Source organism: Salvelinus fontinalis, chromosome 42 (genome assembly GCF_029448725.1).
Source record: "Salvelinus fontinalis isolate EN_2023a chromosome 42, ASM2944872v1, whole genome shotgun sequence".
Taxonomy (NCBI): domain Eukaryota; kingdom Metazoa; phylum Chordata; class Actinopteri; order Salmoniformes; family Salmonidae; genus Salvelinus; species Salvelinus fontinalis.
Window position 1 is genome coordinate 17,694,844 of NC_074706.1, and position 23,204 is coordinate 17,718,047.

Below are 23,204 nucleotides of genomic sequence, written 5' to 3' on the forward strand. Positions count from 1 at the left end.
TTGTGTGGCTTGGTTTCTCAGGCAGCACAGCTCAGGTTTTATCTGTTGCCAGGTTACAGTAGGCCTACTTAGACCAATGGGAGGAGGGACACCGGCTTACTCTAGACATGCACAGTGTGTGAAATATGTATCTTTCACCTAAAGCACATTACATTTTAACATTCTCTGTGATGGTAATGTACATCGCAAATGGGGAATTTGTGGATTAGACATCCCTTTTTCTATGGAAACAGTAATACAAACTCAATAAGCAGTATTTAAAAATATATATATATATTTCACCTTTTATTTAATTTAGTAATGACCCAATGTTGCCACAATTTAGGGATTTACGGCCTATACAGGTCCGGAACGATGCACCGATTTGATTGTGTTTTAACCCAAGCTCAAGATCACCATCTTGATATTGTAAAGGACCATAACTGTATTGCCATCATTGCTCTTTGTTTTTGTTGTCAATTGTTTGTCGGGTGTTGTTTTATCTGTAGTTGTTAATGGATGCCGTGTGGGTTGTCTGCCACCAAGTGGCCTGTTTTGTTACGTCCTGCACTTTTGTTTTTTTTACTCCAATAAATATATGAAAGAGACCAACTCAATAAGCAGTATTGACACATTTTCGCCACCATTTTGGGATTGTCAGTTACGATCATGCATTGCCTCTGACATAATGCAACTTCAGTACTTGTAGGACCTGCATTTCATTAGACACTTCTTCAGGCACCACAAGCAGCAGATGCAGGCTTTCAGCATACAGCCAGTACTGGCATTTTCCATTCTGCATTTTCTCCTTTCACCCATTGTCTGGCTTGACTTGATAAACTGGTAGTTGGTATAAGTCAAAGTGAGTATGTTTAAAGGCACCATCTGGGATATTTCTTGCTTCTTAATTAATGGCCAAAACTTCTAAGACTGACACTACTTTTTCAGTCCAATGTGGAATTTTAACTGTTGTTGTTGTCTGAAAACCTTCCATACACCTGCAATAGGTCTTTATTTAACATTTCTGATTCACACTTCTTCTACTTAGATTAGTAAAACAATTAACACTCCTGTTTAAACTCCTGCTTAAACCTTGATTTTAGATGGTAAAACAATGTATCAAGAATGAAGAGAGAGATCAGCCATGTGAAGGGTTAATTCTGTTCCAGAGCACAGAGCTGCACTGGATGGGGAGGAGCATGTTCTTGTCACTTTGCTAATGTGAAACTAAAGTTGCTATACATGCTGTGTGTTGTACACATGAATAAACTCTTCGGAAATCTTAAACTGCTACACAGTCTGCTATGTTTTTTTAAAACTATAGTGTATATACTAGAGAAGAATCTGAGAACACGCCCACACTCTTTTACACAGACACAGGTGAGTAGAGATTTACAAGGATTGGTGAAGAAATATTACTGTGTACATTTATTTTGTGGTAATATCCTGTTCTTTATCTACAGTACCTATGTTGAACTATATTTAGTAAATTGACAAATTTAAACTATATGTAGTACGGTTAAACAACTTTCAGCAAGATTGGTTAATATCCCTTAATGCCGTGTTGACAATCACTGAAACTATCGAGAGCTCATTCCAGGAAATGGAAAATGCTCAGTTAAAAAACATATGTATTGTATTATTGACTAATTGATTATAATCTGGAGCTGGAGTCTATTACTCTTTTGATCTGAAGGTTTGCTGCAATTTAAGTAAAAACGTTGAACTTTAACTATGCTTTACAGTTTCGACTGCTCTCTCTCTATATATATATATACATATACAGTATATATATATATGGCTTCCTCCAGCAGTCTCCTGTCTGAAGAGCAGTTCCTGTGCTCTATCTGTCTGGATGTGTTCACTGAGCCAGTCACCACTTCATGTGGACACAACTTCTGTATGGCCTGTGTCACAAAGTACTGGAATAGCTAGGACCTGTGTCAGTGTCGACTGTGTAAGGATAAATTCTCCAAACAACCTAAGCTTTGTGTTAACACAACTTTCAGAGAGGTTCTAAATAACTTTAAAAGTATAAGAGACAGAGGTAAAGATAAGTCCCCTGCCAAACCTGGAAAAGTGCATCGTGACGTCTGCACTGGGACAAAGCGCAAGGCCCTGAAGTCCTGCCTTTGTGTGTCTGGCCTCTTACTGTGAGACTCACCTGGAGCCTCATCAGATAGCCCCACCTTTAAAGAGACACAAACTGAATGACCCTGTGGAGAACCTGGAAGACAGGATCTGTAAGAAGCATGACAGACTCCTGGAGCTGTTCTGTAGGACCGACCAGACATGTGTGTGTCAGTTCTGCACTGAAACAGACCACAAGACTCATGACACTGTCCCTATAGAGCAGGGGTGGGCAATTCCAGTCCCCGAGGGCCTGATTGGCGTCACAGTTTTGCCCCAGCCCCAGCTAACACACCTGACTCCAATAATCACCTAAACATGATCTTCAGCTTAGAATGCAATTTGATTAATGTGCTGTGTTTGCTAGGGATGGAGAAAACGTGTGACACCAATCAGGCCCTCGAGGACTGGAGTTGCCCACCCCTGCTAAAGAGCAGGTATTCCCTAACTGGGGTACGCGTAACGCGCAATGCTGTCGGGGGTACACCAAATATAAATGTGATTCACAATGTTGAAAAGAAAAAAAAATCTTCACATTTTCAAACAGTCCATTTTTATTTTCCAACGGGCTATACATTTGGGTGAGGTTTTTTTCTCGCTTGAGTAGCCTCGTTTCACTGCCAAGAATAAAATTAAACCATCTTGTGTTCAGCGAAATAACAACACAATGTCAAATACATGTAGCCTAGTCAAATAATTAACATCCAATCACATTAACTATTACTCTCTCGCGGGAATTCCACTAACGATCCGTATGTAGCCAAACGTAGCTGATGCTCATTCCGTTTGCTCGAAAATTGATAAATGGTTAAAAAAAAGTCAGGCCATAGAGTGTGTCCATAGAGACACACACCAGCTCTACTGGTAGTACTGCTACTACCAGCAGTACTACACCTGCACCTGTCAACGACACAAGTTGTTCTGCTTCCACAAGCACATCCAATGCTAACATCAGTAATTCTACATTTGTTGTTAGCCCAGCTAGCATGGACACTGACAGTTGTGAATCTGATGCAGCCGAAGAGCTACTGCCCCCTTACCCGGGAAAGCACCAAACAACAGACAGGGACGTTAGACCATCAAAGAGGCGCAAATATGACGAGAACTACATTTATTTGGGGTTCACTTATATTGGAAGTAGTGCCTTTCCTCAGCCACAGTATGTTATATGTGCAAAAGTACTATCTCACAACTCAATGAAACCTTCATTCTTGTGCAGACATTTAGAAACAAAACATGCCAATTTGAAAAATAAGCCACAGGTGTTTTTTGGGCGAGAATTAAGACAAGTAGTAAGACATGTATAAAAGCAACAGATACCATTAATAAGAAGGGGCTAGAAGCATCTTATATGGTGAGATACCGGGTGGTTAGGACAGGCAAGCCCCATACTATTGTGGAAGACTTAATTATTCCTGCTGCCGCGGATATGGCTGGGACAACGCTGTGAGAAAAGACAAAAAAACTATACAGACAATGCCTTCATCAAACAACATTGTTTCACGACACATCAGTGACATGGCAGTAGATGTTTTGAAACAATTACTGCTTCGCATACAAGCCAGTAAATTCTATGTGTTACAGCTGGATGAGTCAACAGACGTGGCGGCACAGCTCCTGGTATATGTCCGTTAGGTTTAAGGGGTGTCAATTAAGGAAGACATCCTCTTCTACAAACCACTGGAAACCAGGACAACAGGAGAGAATATTTTTAAAGTACTGGACAGCTTTGTGACATTAAATGGACTTTGGTGGTCAAGATGTGTCGGTATCTATACTGATGGTGCAAAAGCCATGACAGGGAGACATAGTGGAGTGGTAACGCACATGCAAGCAGTTGCTCCCGACGCCATTTGGGTACACTGCAGCATCCCCCGAGAGGCTCTTGCTGCCAAGGGAATGCCAGACAGCTTGAAAGACGTTTTAGACAGTGAAAATGGTTAACTTTGTTAAAGCAAGGCCCCTGAACTCGAATGTATTTTCTGCACTATTCAATGATATGGCCATGTAACGCTTTTACAACATACAGAAGTCCGCTGGTTATCAAGGGGCAAAGTATTGACGCGTTTTTTTAATTGAGAGACAAGCTTAAAGTTTTCTTTACTGACCATAATTTTCACTTGTCTGACCGCTTGATGACGAGTTTCTTACACGACTGGGCTATCTGGGTGATGTTTTTTCTCGCCTGAATGATCTGAATCTAGGATTACAGGGACACTCCGCAACTATATTCAATGTGCGGGACAAAATTTAGGCTAAGATTATGAAGATGGAGCTCTTCTCTGTCTGCATAAACAAGGACAACACACAGGTCTTTCCATCATTGTCTGATTTTGTGTGTGGAAATGAACTCAAGCTTATGGACAATGTCAAATGTGATATAGCGAAGTACCTGAGTGACCTGGGTGCGCAATTACGCAGGTACTTTCCCGAAACTGATGACACAAACAACTGGATTCGTTATCCCTTTCTTGCCCTGTCTCCAGTCCACTTACCGATATCTGAACAAGAGAGCCTCATTGAAATTGCAACAAGCGGTTCTGTGAAAATTTTATTTAATCAGAAGCCACTGCCAGATTTCTGGAATGGGCTGCACTCAGAGTATTCTGCCTTGGCAAATTGCGCTGTTAAGACACTGATGCCCTTTGCAACCATGTACCTATGTGAGAGTGGATTCTCGGCCCTCACTAGCATGAAAACTAAATACAGGCACAGACTGTGTGTGGAAAATGATTTAAGACTGAGACTCTCTCCAATACAACCCAACATTGCAGAGTTATGTGCATCCTTTCAAGCACACCCTTCTCATTAACCTGTGGTGAGTTATTCACCATTTTCGATGAACAAAGGTTTTATATGTAAGATGGTTAAATAAATCAAAATAATTGATTATTATTATTTGTGCCCTGGTCCTGTAAGACCGCTTTGTCACTTCCCACGAGCCGGATTGTGACAAAAACTCACACTCATTCTTATGTTTAATAAATGTACCGTATAGTGTGTGTTTGTGTGGCAGGCTTACAATGATGGCAAAAAAACAACATTTGAGAGTGCTCTGACCCTGGTGGTAGAGGGGGTACGCAGATGGAGGTTGAATGTTTGAAGGGGTACGGGACTATAAAAAGTTTGGGAACCACTGCTTGAGGAAGAGTGTGGAGAGAGGAAGGCTCAGCTCGGGGAAACCTGAGGCAGAAGTGCAGCAGATTATCCAGGAGTGACTGCAGAAGGTTAAAGAGATCAAACTCTCAGTAGTTCTCAGCAAGAGAGATGCAAAGAGAGAGATAGCAGAGAGGTCTTCACTGCTCTGGTGCGCTCCATTGAGAAAAGCCAGGTTGAGCTTGTTAGAAGCAGGAAGCAGTAGAGGCAGGATGAGGGCTCATTAAAGAACTGGAGCAGGAAATCACTGACCTCAAGAGGAAAAGCACTGAGCTGAAGCAGCTCTCACACACTGAGGACCACCACCAACTTCTCCAGAGCTTCTCATCCCTAGTGTGCACCCCTCCACCCACCAAGGACTGGTCTGAGATCAGTGATCTGTGTGTGGGGACAGTGAGGAAAGCTGTGTCTCAGCTGGAGGAGACACTGAATAAGGAGATGGAGAGGCTACCTGAAGTCAAACTGAGGAGGATTCAGCAGTATGCTATGAGGGCTATGAGGGGTGGCCAGTCCTCTTCTGGCTGTGCTGGGTGGAGATTAACTCTGGACCCTGATACAGCACATCTATATCTCATCCTGTCTGAGGATGGCAAACAAGTAAGATATGGAGACACACCACAGAATCTTCCTGACAATACAAAAAGGTTTGATCGTTTTGCCATTGTCCTTGGAACGGATGGCTTCTCCTCAGGGAGATTTTACTATGAAGTGACGGTTAAGGGTAAGAGTAGGTGGACTTTAGGAGTGGCCAGAGAGTCCATAGGCAGGAAGGAGAATATATCACCTCGACCTGAGGATGGGCTCTGGACTGTGGTCCTAAGGGATGGGAATCAGTACACAGCCTGTGCCTCCCCAAATCATCCTCTCCCTGAGAAAGAAAGAAGCCCCAAAAGATGGGAGTGTTTGTGGACTATGAGGAGGGTCAGGTCTCCTTTTATGATGTGGAGGCCAGGTCTCATATCTACTCTTTCACTGGCTGCACCTTTACAGAGCAACTCTTTCCCTTCTTCGTCCCCTGTAATATTGATAATGGTAAAAACTCAGCTCCTCTCATCTCTCCTGTCAATCACACAGACTGATTAAAAGATGGAGAGAGAACTGTTTTTCATGACATATCATTTACAAATCATTAAATTCCTTGGTAGCAGCTAATTGGGTTCCATAATAAACACAAATACAATACAAATGTATCAATATATTTCCAAATTAGTATATTTAGTCAGGTTGACATGTCACGTGATTAGAATATCCACATTGAAGTTGTATCATCAAATGAAAATGAAAACTGTTCTGTACATCTTAACATGGATAATAAATGGTTGTTTTTATGGAAAAGTAAGACAATGAACTGGAATGAACTTCAATAAAACAGAAATTAAAGGTCTGTTTGATTAGGGCTGTGATAATAATGGAATTTTGAGTAACGATTATTTGGCATGCAAATGGCCACGGTTATTGTCATCATTGTCATTGGTGTTGAAACATGCTTTGAGCTTGTAATGTACCGTAAGGCGTCTTTGAACATTTGCTAAGACAAACCTAATGAATACAACACAGCTTCGGTGTCACCCCCTGTCTCAAAAAACGAATGGCTTTGACCGCTGGGAACTATTGGAAATTAAGCTTTTCCTCCTGACCGTGGATGTAGGTGAATGTGTGAATGTACTTGCCTTTGAGCTGGTTATTGGCCTTTGACAGTGAATCTAATAAAAATGCATACTTTTCTTTTGAGCTGGTTGTGGATGTAGGTGAGGATAAGGCCAGGGATCTCCACCAGGGTGATGATAAAGGAGACTTTGGCCACGATGCCCAGGTTGTAGTGGGCCAGATGCATCGTAGAGGATAGGATGGGGTCAGGGCCAGATGTATTCCTAATATCCATCACAGAGTAGAGGATAACAGGAGTTAGAAATAGTATAAGCAATACAGGACAGACCAGGACAGGTTTAAATAGTATTTGTTTTGTTTAAATTGCTTTGAGTGTTTAATTGAGCTGGTATTGAGCGCCAGATGGGCAGGGGTCTGTACTTTTGGGACTATTCCATTGATGCTGTTGCATCAGGTGAGATCAATCAAGTGCAGCTAACGTCTTTGACAGAAAAACAAATAGTGTGAACCCTGGTGTGATACCGGGCTATTTCCTACTTAACACGTCACAATTACAAGCATATCATTTAATTACATATATTGTTTTGTTGTTGGGGATATAAATAATGTTTTATTATTGGGTATATTGTTTTATCGTTTCTCCCTCTTAGTGGATATCTTAATGGGATACAGACACAAACCCATGTCCCGGATACAACTGATCCTCTCTCGCCCCACAGCTTTCACAAACACAAGTGGTCATTGCTTGTTTTTAATTAATTTTATTACTCTGCATAAAAATGTTAGAAAAAATATTCTGGGTTAAAACTCTGCTTGCATTCATTAATAAATATACAGCTCTAGGGAATGCCTTTTTCTACAGATAGAGTATTAGAAACTCGATAAGTAGAAATGACTCAATGTTGGCATCATTTTGGGATTGTCAGTTATGATCATGCATTATCTTTGACATAAGACCCCAAAGCACACACATCCCTTGGTCGCTCCTCTTTTCAGTTCGTGGCAGCTAGCGACTGGACAAACACTCAAACTGGACAGCTTTATGTCCATCTCTTCGTTCAAAGACTCAATCATGGACACTCTTACTGACAGTTGTGGCTGCTTTGCGTGATGTATTGTTGTCTCTACCTTCTTGCCTTTTGTGCTGTTGTCTGTGCCCAATAATGTTTGTACCATGTTTTGTGCTGCTACCATGTTGTGTTGCTACCATGTTGTTGTCATGTTGTGTTGCTACCATGCATGCTGTGTTGTCATGTGTTGCTGCCTGTCATGTTCCTGACCTGTTTTCTGTTTAGTTTTGTGTGTTAGTTGGTCAGGACGTGAGTTTGGGTGGGCATTCTATGTTGTCTGTTTCTATGTTGGTTTAGGGTTGCCTGGTATGGCTCTCAATTGGAGGCAGGTGTTTGGCGTTCCTCTAATTGAGAGTCATATTTAGGTAGGCGGTTCACAGTGTTTGTTTGTGGGTGGTTGTCTCCTGTGTCCGTGTCAATGTTTGCACCATACGGGACTGTATACGGTTTGTTCAGTTCATGTAGTCTGTTCCTGTTCATTTCGTTCGTCACGTTGTATGTAAGTTCGTCGTTCAGGACTGTCTACTTTCGTTTTGTTATTTTGTATCATTTTCAAGTATAGTTCGTTTTGTCTTGTTAAATAAATTCATCATGTCATTTCAACGCGCTGCACCTTGGTTCAATCCCTGCTCCTCCTCTTCTGATGAAGAGGAGGAGGATTATCGTTACAGAACCACCCACCAATCCAGAGCCAAGCAGCGGTTTAAACGGAGTAAGGGACAGCGCAAGAAGGAGGAATGGACTTGGGACGATGTATTGGACGGTAAAGGTTGCTACACATGGGAGGAGATCCTGGCTGGAAGGGATCGCCTCCCATGGGAACAGGTGGAGGCACTGAGGAGAGCAGAGGCTACTGGAGTGAAGAACCGGAGTTATGAGGGGACGCGTCTTGCACGGAAGCCCGAAAAGCCCGTGAGTAATTCCCAAAAAATTCTTGGGGGGGGGCTAAGGGGTTGTGGGCCAAGGGCAGGTAGGAGACCTGCGCCCACTTCCCAGGCTAACCGTGGAGAGCGGGAGTACGGGCAGACACCGTGTTACGCAGTAGAGCGCACGGTGTCTCCTGTACGTGTGCATAGCCCAGTGCGGGTTATTCCACCTCCCCGCACTGGTAGGGCTAGATTGGGCATTGAGCCAGGTGTCATGAGGCCGGCTCAACGCGTCTGGTCTCCAGTGCGTCTCCTCGGGCCGGCATACATGGCACCTGCCTTACGCATGGTTTCCCCGGTTCGCCTGCATAGCCCAGTGCGGGCTATTCCACCTCGCCGCACTGGCAGGGCGACCGGGAGCATTCAACCAGGTAAGGTTGGGCAGGCTCAATGCTCAAGAGAGCCAGTACGCCTGCACGGTCCGGTATTTCCGGCGCCACCTCCCCGCCCCAGCCTAGTACCTACAGTGCCTACATTACGCACTAGGCTACCAGTGCATTTCCAGAGCCCTGTTCCTCCTCCACGCACTCTCCCTGTAGTGCGTGCATCTAGCCCGGTGCCTCCAGTTCCGGCCCCACGCACTAAGCTACCAGTGCGTCTCCAGAGCCCTGTACACACTATATATTCTCCCCCTACTAATCCTGATGTGCTTGTCCTCAGCCCGGCGTCACCAGTGCCGGTACCACGCATCAGGGGTAGAGTAGGCTTTGAGGATACAGTGTGCCCTGTCCCTGCTCCCCGCACTAGTAGGAAGGTGCTTATCATTAGCACGGTGCCTCCAGTTCCGGCACCACGCACCAGGTCTACAGTGCGCCATATCCGGCCAGAGCCATCCGTCTCCCCAGCGCCATCTGAGCCATCCGTCTCCCCAGCGCCATCTGAGCCATCCGTCTCCCCAGCGCCATCTGAGCCATCCGTCTCCCCAGCGCCATCTGAGCCATCCGTCTCCCCAGCGCCATCTGAGCCATCCGTCTGCCATGAGCCTGCAAAGCCGCCCGTCTGCCATGAGCCTGCAAAGCCGCCCGTCTGCCATGAGCCTACAGAGCCGTCAGCCAGACAGGAGCCGCTAGAGCCGTCAGCCAGACAGGAGCCGCTAGAGCCGTCAGCCAGACAGGATCTGCCAGAGCCGCCAACCAGACAGGATCTGCCAGAGCCGCCAACCAGACAGGATCTGCCAGAGCCGCCAACCAGACAGGATCTGCCAGAGCCGCCAACCAGACAGGATCTGCCAGAGCCGCCAACCAGACAGGATCTGCCAGAGCCGCCAACCAGACAGGATCTGCCAGAGCCGCCAACCAGACAGGATCTGCCAGAGCCGCCAGCGAGCCATGAGCAGCCAGAGCCGCCAGTGAGCCATGAGCAGCCAGAGCCGTCAGAGAGCCATGAGCAGCCAGAGCCGTCAGAGCGCCATGAGCAGCCAGAGCCGTCAGAGCGCCATGAGCAGCCAGAGCCGTCAGAGCGCCATGAGCGTCGTGAGCCGTCAGCCTGCCATGAGCGTCGTGAGCCGTCAGCCTGCCATGAGCGTCGTGAGCCGTCAGCCTGCCATGAGCGTCGAGAGCCGTCAGCCTGCCATGAGCGTCGAGAGCCGTCAGCCTGCCATGAGCGTCGAGAGCCGTCAGCCAGCCATGAGCTGCCCTTCAGCCTGAAAAGGCTAGATACCCAGAACTGCCCAGCAGTCCAGAGCTGTCTCTCTGTCCGGAGCTGCCCTTCAGTCCGGAGTTGCCCCTCTATCCTGAGCTACCTCTTTATCTTGAGCTACCTCTCTCTCCTAAGCTATCCCTCTGTCCTGAGCTACCTTGTCCCAGAGCTGTCCTTGATTCTGGTGTTGCCCCTAAATTTAGGTGGGGTTATTTGGAGGGTGGTCATTGTGGGGAGGCTACGGAAGCGGGGATTGATTATGGTGGGGTGGGAACCACGCCCGGAGCCTAAGCCACCACCGTGGTCAGATGCCCACCCAGACCCTCCCCTGGACTTTTTGGTGATGCGTTCGGAGTACGCATCTTGAGGGGGGGGTTATGTCATGTTCCTGACCTGTTTTCTGTTTAGTTTTGTGTGTTAGTTGGTCAGGACGTGAGTTTGGGTGGGCATTCTATGTTGTCTGTTTCTATGTTGGTTTAGGGTTGCCTGGTATGGCTCTCAATTGGAGGCAGGTGTTTGGCGTTCCTCTAATTGAGAGTCATATTTAGGTAGGCGGTTCACAGTGTTTGTTTGTGGGTGGTTGTCTCCTGTGTCCGTGTCAATGTTTGCACCATACGGGACTGTATACGGTTTGTTCAGTTCATGTAGTCTGTTCCTGTTCATTTCGTTCGTCACGTTGTATGTAAGTTCGTCGTTCAGGACTGTCTACTTTCGTTTTGTTATTTTGTATCATTTTCAAGTATAGTTCGTTTTGTCTTGTTAAATAAATTCATCATGTCATTTCAACGCGCTGCACCTTGGTTCAATCCCTGCTCCTCCTCTTCTGATGAAGAGGAGGAGGATTATCGTTACACTGCCTTGCTATGTTGTTGTCTTAAGTCTCTCTTTATGTAGTGTTGTCTCTCTTGTCGTGATGTGTGTTTCTTTGTCCTATATATATATATATATATATATATTTTTTTTTTTTAATAATAATCCCAGGCCCCCGTCCCGGCAGGAGGCCTTTTGCCTTTTGGTAGGCCGTCATTGTAAATAAGAGTTTGTTCTTAACTGACTTGCCTAGTTAAATAAAAGTTCAATTAAAATTTAAAAAAAATAAATGATCATAAGTACCACAATCCAAAAAGTAATTTGAGATACAAAACACTTGTAGTGTACCATAGTAGTGGTTACAAAATAACAGTGATAACATGGAATGCACTTGAAAAATCTCTCACAATACTCAAAAGAGGGTTAACTAAAAAACATTAACTCTACAGCCTGTAAAATAGCACCAAACCACACTAACAATATTCTTGACGGATGTACTTCTGTTACAATAAACATAGAAATGGATTAATGTGGTACTCCGCAAAAAAAGATATGTTCCCTTATCCACACTTGCATACCAGTTAGAATGTATAGCCTGATACACTGGAATGATAGTGTGTATCTTGGAACAGAGACAAGGCTACATCCCGATTCTCGACCCTTCTCCCAAAGTGAGCATAACATAAATTTAACAATGATTACACCAATCCATTGCTTTTAAGTCCATGACAGGTGGAGAATTGGGACGCAGCCATAGTCTCCCACCCACCCAGCCTCCCTTCCCCTCACCATGAGGGCTTTGTCCATGTAGAACTCTCGGCCGGGGCTGCCGTCGTTGTGCTTGGTGTCCACGGCGAAGCAGAGGAAGAGCACGTCCACCACAATCTCAAAGACAGACAGGAAGCAGTGGGCCACCAGCCAGGAGAACAGGCAGACGATGAGCAGGGGCAGCACCCACACCGTGTAGTCCCGCTGGTAGTTGAGCGACAGTACGCCGACGAACGCTGTGCAGGAGACGATCAGTACCTGGACACACACACAGGGAAAGATGGAGAAAAAGGGGCGTGGGAAAGGGAGAAAAGAGGAAAGAGACAAAGAGAGAGATGGTGATAGATTGAATAGAATCATTATGCTTCAAAAATCCTAAAATGGCATGTAGAACTCTCTATGCAGCCACTACCTTTCCCAGGAAGAGGACAAAGTCCCCCACGGTGTTGATGGTGGCCACTCTGAGGGCATTCTCTACCAGGATGACAAACGCATCGCACGCCGACGTACAGAAACTGGTGCTGTTGATCGCTGTGGCCGTGTAGGCGTTCTGTGGTGAAAACAGGCAGAGACAGGGGTATCAATAACAATGTTATCTTGGGAATGAGTCTCCCTTGTAAAATAGATTGTTGTCAATGATATGTGTGTAATAGTAAGAATAATCAACCTTTGTCCATGTAGAACTCTCGGCCGGGGCTGCCATCGTTGTGCTTGGTGTCCACGGCGAAGCAGAGGAAGAGCACGTCCACCACAATCTCAAAGACAGACAGGAAGCAGTGGGCCACCAGCCAGGAGAACAGGCAGACGATGAGCTGGGGCAGCACCCACACCGTGTAGTCCCGCTGGTAGTTGAGTGCCAACACAACGGCGAACGCCGTGCAAGAGACGATCAGTACCCGGACACACACAGACACGAAGGAAAAGATGGAGAGAAAGGAGGGTGGGAAAGGGAGAGAAAAGAAAGAAAGAGACAAAGATAGAGAAAAAGAGAGAGACAGTGATGGATTGAATAGTACTATTATGCTTGTAAAATACACACAAATTATGAACTGACAATAAACAATTCTAAAATGGAGCAGTGTCGTGGAAATGACCACCAGGAACTCAAAGTCAAACTGAAATGAATCATTCTTTATTATCAACAAGCTGGAAAGGTCCTAACAAAATTAATGCACCATAGTACATGTCGGTCGGGAGCTCTGCCAGGGCAGTCCCGTTAGTTATTTTATTACTGCTTACACAGACAAGTTATATTTGCATGATTTACATTATTCATTATTCATCATTCATCATTAACTTCTTGCGACTATAGGGGGTGCTGTTTCAAATTAGCATAATTGTCTCTACAGATGAAACGGCTTCCTACTCAATTCTTGATCGTACAATATGCATATTATTACTATTATTGGATAGAAAACACTCTCTAGTTTCTATAGCCGTTGGAATTTTGTCTCTGAGTGGAACAGAACTCATTCTACAGCAATTTCCCTGACATGGAGTCAGATTTCACACATTTTGGCCCCTGATCTGGAGTCAGTTTAAAGGCCACTGTGAATGCTATGAGGATACGGACACTGCTTACGTCTTCCCCTGGATGCCTTTACGTGATGACGCTTTGAATGGTATCGATTGCGCAATCACAGCCACTATAAAACAAAAAAACCTGTAGGTAGGAACTCTTTTCCAGCTGCGCCGGACGCGCGGTGGACACCGCCCTGCTCTTTTTCCAAGCATTAGTGTAGCCAGTAATATTTCTCCGGTCATGTTTTCACCCGTTATAGGTGTTAACAGCATCATAAGGTAGTTAATTTGAACCGTTGTATAGCAATTTATATCCTTTTAGTGCGATTTTGAGGCATTGCTTTGTTGTGCACTTTGACGCGCTGGGCACATTTCGGGCTCCCGGTCGTACGTTAGTGGGCATTTCGATGGACAAGTGGACATCTTTCGACCAAAAGAAGATTAGACCCAAGAAAGGATTCTTTGCCCAAGATTCTGATGGAAGAACAGCTCACAGTAAGAACAATTTATGATGATAAATCATGTTTCTGTCGAAAAATGTTAAAGCTTACGCCGCCATTTTGTTTTGTATAGCTTCGCTTGGCGCAACCTGTATTGAAAAGTAAGGATAATTTAAAAAATGTAAATCAGCGATTGCATTAAGAACTAATTTGTCTTTCGATTCCTGTCAACCCTGTATTTTTTAGTCAAGTATATGATTAGCTATTGATTAAACTAGATCACTCAAAGATGGCGACTGACATTTCCAGGCTTGTTTTGCTACTATTTTCATTGTATAACCACGGTGTTTTTATGGCTAAATATGCACATTTTCGAACAAACTGTATATGTATGTTGTAAAATGATGTTACAGGAGTGTCATCTGAAGAATTCTGAGAAGGTTAGTGAAAAAAGTAATATATTTTGGCGATGATATGATATCGCTCTCTTTGGCTAGAATCAGTGCTCGGGTAACGTTTGCGTATGTGGTATGCTAATATAACGATTTATTGTGTTTTCGCCGTAAAACACTTAGAAAATCTGAAATGTTGTCTGAATTCACAAGATCTGTGTCTGTCCATTGCTATGTGCTGTGTATTATTAAGAAATGTTTTATGATGAGTAAATTGGTAATACAGGTTGCTGTCTGTAGTAATTCTAGGAGCTTTGGTGAGATTTGTGATGCTGGCTGCAATGGCAAACTATGATTTATACCTGAAATATGCACATTTTTCTAACAAAACCTATCCTATACCATAAATATGTTATCAGACTGTCATCTGATGAGGTTTTTTCTTGGTTAGTGGCTATCAATATCTTAGTTTAGCCGAATTGGTGATAGCTACTGGTGTTGAGAAAAAATGGTGGACAAAGAAAAAGGGTGTCTTTTGCTAACATGGTTAGCTAATAGATTTACATATTTTGTCTTCCCTGTAAAACATTTAAAAAATCTGAAATGGTGACTTTATTCACAAGATCTGTATCTTTCATTAGGTGTCTTGGACTTGTGATTTAATGATATTTAGATGCTGCTATTTAATTGTGACGCTATGCTAGCGATGCTAATCAGTGTGGTGGGGGGGGGGGGGTGCTCCCGGATCCGGGGTAGAGGCTTGTTAGAGGTTAACGTTTGGTTCCTGCTTGTGATCAACCAATACCTCACAAGGTTTCTTCTCTCCAAGCTGAGACCATGAAATTGAGATATCCCTTTTAGGTTCCCAGAACAATGTTCTGGGCCTACTGCCAATTGTTCTTAGGAGGAGGTCACAGTCACCTGCACAAACCAATATAGAGGGAGAGGAGATGCTGTGTACAATTCAATTCTATACTTCTATTAAAGTAAGCAGAATCAACACATAAAACCAGACACTTCATCCTTTCAAACCCTTCACTCTGGGTTCTACAATTTAAAATACAAACAAGGGATATGTAGACTCAGATTGTTTCCATAGCTCTTACCTGTAAAACCATTACAGTAGAATGTTTTAACTTAAGACCTTCACTTCATACAGTTACACATATGCTTCATTACACAATTTCATTTATAGATTCTGGAAATGACGTTTCAGCTGGAGCTTTTGTCGCGAGTGGCATGTTAATTACAGATTGTATGTCAATGCATTTTTTGTCTAAATTACTCGAAATTTCGCAGAATGCAGACCTCCACAATCAACCTGATACCGTGAATAAACCATTTTGGACAAGCCTAAATCAATTACGGGCACGGTTGACCACCCCCCTCCTTCCTGGCACTCAGTCTTCTGGCGTTTTGTCACGATCATCTTGACGTGAATGAGAGGACCAAAGCGCAACATGACTTGAATACATCTTCTTTTATTTACAACGACGAAGATGAACACGTAACACTTATACCAACTAACAAAAAACAATAAACGATCGTGAAACTTAAAACGCAAGTGCACACACAAACTACTTACGTTCGACATATACAATGACCCACAAACAGCTAAAGCCTATGATCGCCTTAAATATGGTTCCCAATTAGAGACAACAGAAACCAGCTGTCTCTAATTGAGAACCCATTCAGGCAACCATAGACTTTCCTAGAAAACTCCACACAACCATAGATACATCTAGATACATACACTCAACACAAACCCATACACTACCACCAACCCCCCTCTACCATATAATACCCCAAACACACACATACCCCATGTCACACCCTGACCTAACTAAAATAATAAAGAAAACAAATAATACTAAGGCCAGGGCGTGACATAACCCCCCCTTAAGGTGCGAACTCCGGGCGCACCAACCCATAGTCTAGGGGAGGGTCTGGGTGGGCGTCCTTCCACGGCGGCGGCTCCGGCACTGGTCGTGGTCGCCACCCCACCTTAGTCACTACCCGCTTACGTAGCCTCCCCCAAATGACCACCCTCCACATTAACCCCACTGGATTAAGGGGCAGCACCGGACCAAGGGGCAGCACCGGACTAAGGGGCAGCACCGGACTAAGGGGCAGCACCAGGATAAGAGGCAGCACCAGGATAAGGGGCAGCACCAGGATAAGGGGCAGCACCAGGATAATGGGCAGATCCTGGCTGGATGACGGCTCATGGCTGGCTGACGGATCTGGCTGTTCATGGCTAGCTGACGGATCCGGCTTCTCATGGCTGGCTGACGGATCTGGACGCTCATGGCTGGCTGACGGATCTGGACGCTCATGTCTGGCTGACGGATCTGGACGCTCATGGCTGGCTGACGGCTCTGGCAGATCCTGACTGGTTGGCGGCTCTGGCAGATCCTGTCTGGTTGGCGGCTCTGGCAGATCCTGTCTGGTTGGCGGCTCTGGCAGATCCTGTCTGGTTGGTGGCTCTGGCAGATCCTGTCTGGTTGGCGGCTCTGGCAGATCCTGTCTGGTTGGCGGCTCTGGCAGATCCTGTCTGGTTGGCGGCTCTGGCAGATCCTGTCTGGTTGGCGGCTCTGGCAGATCCTGTCTGGTTGGCGGCTCTGGCAGATCCTGACTGACGAATGGCTCTAGCGGCTCCTGACTGACTATCGGCTCTGACGGCTCGTGACAGACGGGCGGCTCTAATGGCTCTGGACAGACGGATGGCTCAGATGACGCTGGGGAGACGGATGGCTCAGACGGCGCTGGGGAGACGGATGGCTCAGACGGCGCTGGGGAGACGGATGGCTCTGGCCGGATGAGGCGCACTGTACTCCTGGGGCGTGGTGCCGGAACTGGAGGCACCGGGCTAAAGGCACGCACTTTCAGGCTAGTGCAGGGAGAAGGAACAGGGCATACTGGACCCTGGGGACGCACATTAGGCCTAGTGCGTGGGGCCGGAACTGGTGGCACTGGGCTGGAGACACGCACCATAGGACGAGTGCGTGGAGGAGGAACAGGGCTCTGGAGACACACTGGAAGCCTGTTACGTGGTGTAGGCACTGGTGGAACTGAACTGGGGCGGGGAGGTGGCGCCGGAAATACCGGACCGTGCAGGCGTATTGGCTCCCTTGAGCATTGAGCCTGACCAACCTTACCTGGTTGAATGCTCCCCGTTGCCCGACCAGTGCGGGGAGGTGGAATAACCCGCACCGGGCTATGTAGGCGAACCGGGGACACCATGCGTAAGGCTGGTGCCATGTAAACCGGCCCGAGGAGACGCACTGGTGGCCAGATATGTAGGGCCGGCTTCATGACATCCGGCTCAATACGCAATCTAGCCCTGCCAGTGCGGGGAGGTGGAATAACCCGCACCGGGCTATGCACACGTACAGGAAACACCGTGCGCTCTACTGCGTAACACGGTGTCTGCCCGTACTCTCGCTCTCCACGGTAATTACAGGGAGTAGGCGCAGGTTTCCTACCTGACTTCGCCACGCTCCCTTTAAGCCCCCCCCAATAAATTTTTGGGGTTTTCCCACAGGCTTCCTACCGCTTCGTCGTGCTGCCTCCATCCGCCGGTATCCCTCCTCGCACTGCGCCAGAGAATCCCAGGCGGGCTCCGGCACTCTCCCTGGGTTGATCGCCCACCTGTCGATCTCCTCCCACGTAGTGTAGCCCAGATCCTTTTCCTGCCTCCGAGCTAGCTCCTCATATCGCCGCCTCTCTGCTTTCGCTGCCTCCAGCTCAGCTTTGGGGCGGTTATATTCTCCTGGTTCTTCCCGGTCTAAAATTTCCTCCCATGTCCATGAATCCTTGCGTTGCTCCTGTTGCCGCTGGTTATGTTGCTTGATCCGGGTTTGGTGGGTCATTCTGTCACGATCGTCTTGACGTGAATGAGAGGACCAAGGCGCAACATGACTTGAATACATCTTCTTTTATTTACAACGACGAAGATGAACACGTAACACTTATACCAACTAACAAAAAACAATAAACGATCGTGAAACTTAAAACGCAAGTGCACACACAAACTACTTACGTTCGACATTTACAATGACCCACAAACAGCTAAAGCCTATGATCGCCTTAAATATGGTTCCCAATTAGAGACAACAGAAACCAGCTGTCTCTAATTGAGAACCCATTCAGGCAACCATAGACTTTCCTAGAAAACTCCACACAACCATAGATACATCTAGATACATACACTCAACACAAACCCATACACTACCACCAACCCCCCTCTACCATATAATACCCCAAACACACACATACCCCATGTCACACCCTGACCTAACTAAAATAATAAAGAAAACAAATAATACTAAGGCCAGGGCGTGACACGTTTCTTCATTTTCTACTTAAGATAGTGTTTCAGTTCGTCCTTCCAATGGCACATGATCAAAGTGGATGGCCCTTGATAATGTCCCAATGTCAGTATCTGGGGAATAATCAGATTTCCCCAAGTAGACAAATCTCTCACCTGAGCCGCCACCACCATCCTATATGGTCAATTATGTCTTGTCCATTTTCCAACCAGTACACCAGCAGCATGAGAGAAGTTTGGACGGGATCTCTCTCCATACTCACTCCACGTGGACTCATGCCGCCCTCCTGAGAGAAAAGGCAGTTGATAGCTTCGACTGGATGCTGTGCACAGGTTGCTAGCTTGAACTCAGGTCTCAGGTAGACGTGTTGAAGGACAGGGCCATAGAGAACACCATTGTCACCATTACTTTAGCCGGTTAAAGGGGGTGAGGCTCATGCTGTTCTCGGTCTAATTATCCCTTCCATGAATCTAGATACCATCTGTGGTCACCTTCGCCATGACCTTGAGAGAAGACAGACCAGAACAACAGTTTAGTTTACGCCATTTCTGATTCAGGAATTCCAGACAAACTATTTACTGTATGACAAATTACTACTACTACTACCAATATTATTAATACAAATTTCAAAGACAAATGTCAAAGCGAATAACAACACACTTGAAACGATGTTTGCAAATTGACTTATACTCTATCACATTAGCGACCTCACTGCAGAGTTACAGGGTCAGGGAGTTAGAGGGCAAATCCTTATGGAGAAATCCCGACCATCCAGCAGACCCAATCTGGTGAGATTTGTATTGAAGCAAGAAAAAAAATAAGAAAAAAACAGCAGTACAAAAACAAACAAACAAAACAACAACAGCGATAGACTTCTTCATATAAAACATGTTATCCTTTACCCAATCAATCAAGCCCTCTGTCTGTAAGGTTACCTGCTTTAGTCCACATGGCATAGTCTTAGCACTGTCTGGGAACAATCCACAAACCCAACAATCTGATACCTTCTGTAGTACAGAGACATTACTAGCTATTTGTAAGAAAGTGTTTGACCCGGGGAAAACTTCAATCCATTTGGAATAACCGTCAAGCATTACCAACATATATTTTTTCCTTTTACAGGAAGGCATGTGAACAAAATCAATTTGCAAATGTACCAAAGGGGCCCCAGGGGACTGACTATTGATAAATGATAAACTTCTTCCTAATTATTAGTGTATATATATATATATATACTTATACATTTAAATCTCACCCAATGTCTCTAGCCTTTCTAGTGAGGGTGATCAGGCCCAACCAGAAAGGCAGAACAGAGGTCAGAGGTCATTCAACCCCATTAAGTGATTGTTTCTTTCCCTTTTCTTTACCTGTATTCAGACTTATTATTTAAAGATATTTCAAACATTTTGTGTACCAGGTTTATATTAGGTTTTTCAGTACATTTCTTATCAGGAAATGTACATGTGTGCAACCAAAACTCGGACAATATATACATATTTTCCAACCTGTGAAGTACCCACTAAAACCAAATAAAAAGAACCCACACAATGTATCAAACACAGTACTAACACCACAAATATGCATAACAGATGGGTTGTGTGTGGGTGCTGGAGTGTGTGATAAAACATGGGATAAAAACAAACAAAATGGCCAGGCCTTACTTACTTTGGGAGCTCCCTAAACAGCCGGATCTGGGTACATTTATACTGTATAGTACACAGTCTCAAGAACTGCTCTCCTAAGGCACCTGACTCAGGAAGCCTTTCAAAGGGAGAGATACGGAATCATTGGTCAACTTATCAGAAAACTTGTTAGTGGACAATCGAGCTTACTGCATCTTGGGCAGGAAGTCTTGATAAAACCATGCGTGTACAGAATCATGCTTGAGACACATCAGATAATACATTGTCCAAGTAAACAATCTTAGAATCCTTTTCTTGTAATCTTATCCTTTTTACCTGTTGCATTGACATATGTTCTGTACTGACTGTCCCTGTGACATCAACTAGTCAAAATATGAAACCTGTTGTTGAACAAATCTGCCAGGTCCTTCAAAAAGTTGGTGCGGGCTTATCAGCTCAATATTCGGTAATGAAACATTCAACTTGGATCTACTTCAATTGTGGACACAGTTCCACGTAAAGGAAACAGATTATTGTTTTAGATGACATTAGCTTCGTACTTAAATCACTGGTGTTACCCAAACTATAGAATTTTGTATAAATTATTGGAAATGGTCAAACATGTCTCTTTTTCAATTATTTGTACCTCTGTCCCAAATGTTTGATTTCAGTGAGAACCACTCATTTTCACTCGTGACTTATCTATTTGTCCACAGAAAGCGTATCTTTAACCCAAACAATAGCTGGTATCAGGTTTCAGGTCCGACCCAGATGCAGACAGTGTCGAATAAACAAAAATGTATTTCTAGTACAGGGGCAAGCAAACGACAGGTCAAAGGCAGGCAGAGGTCAGTAATCCTGAGAGGGCGCAAAAGGTCCAGAAAGGCAGGCAGTCTCAGGGTCTGGGCAGGCAGTGGTCAATAATCCAGTGAGTTGGGGCAGGGTATATAATAGCAGGAAGGCTCAGGGTCAGGGAAGACAGAACGGGCAAAACCGGGAAGGACTAGAAAACAGGAGCAAGATACAGACAGGAGCAGGGGAACAAACGCTGGTAAGTTTCACAAAACAAAACAAACTGGCAAGAGACAAACAAAGAACACAGGTATAAATACACAGGGGATAATGGGGAAGATGGGCAACACCTGGAGGGGGGTGGAGACAAGCACAAAGACAGGTGAAACAGGTCAGGGTGTGACAGATGGCAACCTCTAATATGATATCAGTCCCAAGGCTCAGTCCCTCTGTTCATCATGTGACCTTGAATTGAAACCTTTACTTCTTCAAATTACTAAAATATGCAGTGGTGGAAAAAGTACCCAGTTGTCATACTTGAGTAAAAATATAGATACCTTAATAGAAAGTTACTCAAGTAAAAGTGAAAGTCACCCAGTAAAATACTATTTGAGTAAAAGTCTAAAAGTATTTAGTTCTAAATATACTTTAGTATCAAAAGTACATGTAATTGCTAAAATATACTTAAGTATCAAAAGTCAAAGAAGTAGAAGTATAAATAATTTCAAATTCCTTATATTACGCAAAGCAGATGGCACCATTTTCTTGTTTTGAAAATTTACGGATAGCCAGGGGCACGCTGTAACACTCAGCCATCATTTACAACAGATGCATTTGTGTTTAGTGAGTCCATCAGATCAGAGGCAATAGGGATGACCGCATGTTCTCTTGATAAGTGTGTGAATTGGACCATGTTCATGTGCTGCTAAGCATTCAAAATGTAACGAGTACTTTTAGGTGTCAGGGAAAAAGTACATTATTTTCTTTTAAAAAATGTCATGAAGTAAAAGTGAAAGTTGTCAAAAATATAATAATCAAGTAAAGTTCAGACACCCAAAACACTTCTTAAGTAGTAGTTTAAAGTATTTTTACTTAAGTACTTTACAGCGCTGAAAATGTGGCAGTTTTAGAGGGCTATCTGGAAGCCACTGAAAACATATCACCATTCACATACTGTCAACACTCATTCAATTTGACATCATAGATCATGAGTACCATGAATCTTTCCACTTTACCTTCTTTATCAATGTCTTTGTTACTCTCACTAGTCTCCATATCTGTTTCCTTCAACTAAAACCCGTCTACTCCAGTAGAAAAAACATTCTCAATCTCTACTGCTAATACACACGGAACACTCTCAAACAATGTTCTCCTTTTGTAAGGTTTAAAAACAAAACAAACATGATACCTTTTTCCTTATTGGAAGGCTTTGCTTTTATTTTTGTCTACCCTAACTATGTTACTCTATATATTTATTACAAATTGTTTTGGATATTCACTTTCTGCTTCACACTTATTAAATGTCTATTATTTTATGATTAACATGTAATGCGCCAAATTTATAAAAATACATCGGCCAATTCAGAAGGGAAGAGATTAACTTAGGAGGGAGCTCCTTTTTAAGTTAGCTCTCGAGACTAGGGCTTTTTTCTGGGATCAACATGTATTATAACTGGGCTAGCACTGCCTATCAGTCCACTATAGATGGTTTGCTCTGTCCATAATATGTCTGGCACCTGAGACAGGATAGACTGGGAAACAGAGCCAGTTTGCACCACTTACGTACGTCTACATGTGGGTAAGCAAGTTGTATATTCTTATTATTTTTTCCATTGTTACTTTATCAAACCTCTAGTAACCCATTATACTATTCATACAGCATATGCGGTAATAGCACTCTCTCCTTTCATATCTTCACATCACACACAATCCCTACATAACGTTATAAATCAACTTAGGTATTCACATCCACACCACCAGCAACGATCACAGCGCAGCCAGCCCCAGAGGTACACATATCA

At 44.5% G+C, this 23,204-nt stretch overlaps 1 protein-coding gene and 2 pseudogenes across 3 annotated transcripts in view; 2 read left to right on the forward strand and 1 right to left on the reverse strand.

The window, feature by feature from the left end:
• LOC129841539 (choline transporter-like protein 1) overlaps nt 1-12,890 on the reverse strand; it is a 50,481-nt gene extending 37,591 nt beyond the window's left edge. For 2 of the 3 annotated variants that reach the window (XM_055909848.1, XM_055909849.1), the window contains exons 1-4: nt 12,753-12,890; nt 12,498-12,635; nt 12,107-12,343; nt 6,986-7,136 (exon numbers count right to left, since the gene is read on the reverse strand). In XM_055909848.1, coding sequence (XP_055765823.1) covers nt 7,119-7,136; nt 12,107-12,343; nt 12,498-12,635; nt 12,753-12,788 — 429 coding nt within the window. In that variant the 5' untranslated portion in view covers nt 12,789-12,890 and the 3' untranslated portion in view covers nt 6,986-7,118. Of the gene's footprint in view, nt 1-6,985; nt 7,137-11,452; nt 12,344-12,497; nt 12,636-12,752 lie in introns of those variants that run through there. The other variant, XM_055909847.1, reaches the window with a different exon arrangement.
• LOC129841086 (E3 ubiquitin-protein ligase TRIM47-like) lies at nt 1,212-2,425 on the forward strand (annotated as a pseudogene).
• LOC129841538 (E3 ubiquitin-protein ligase TRIM39-like) lies at nt 4,064-8,546 on the forward strand (annotated as a pseudogene).
• Nucleotides 12,891-23,204: the final 10,314 nt, after the last annotated feature.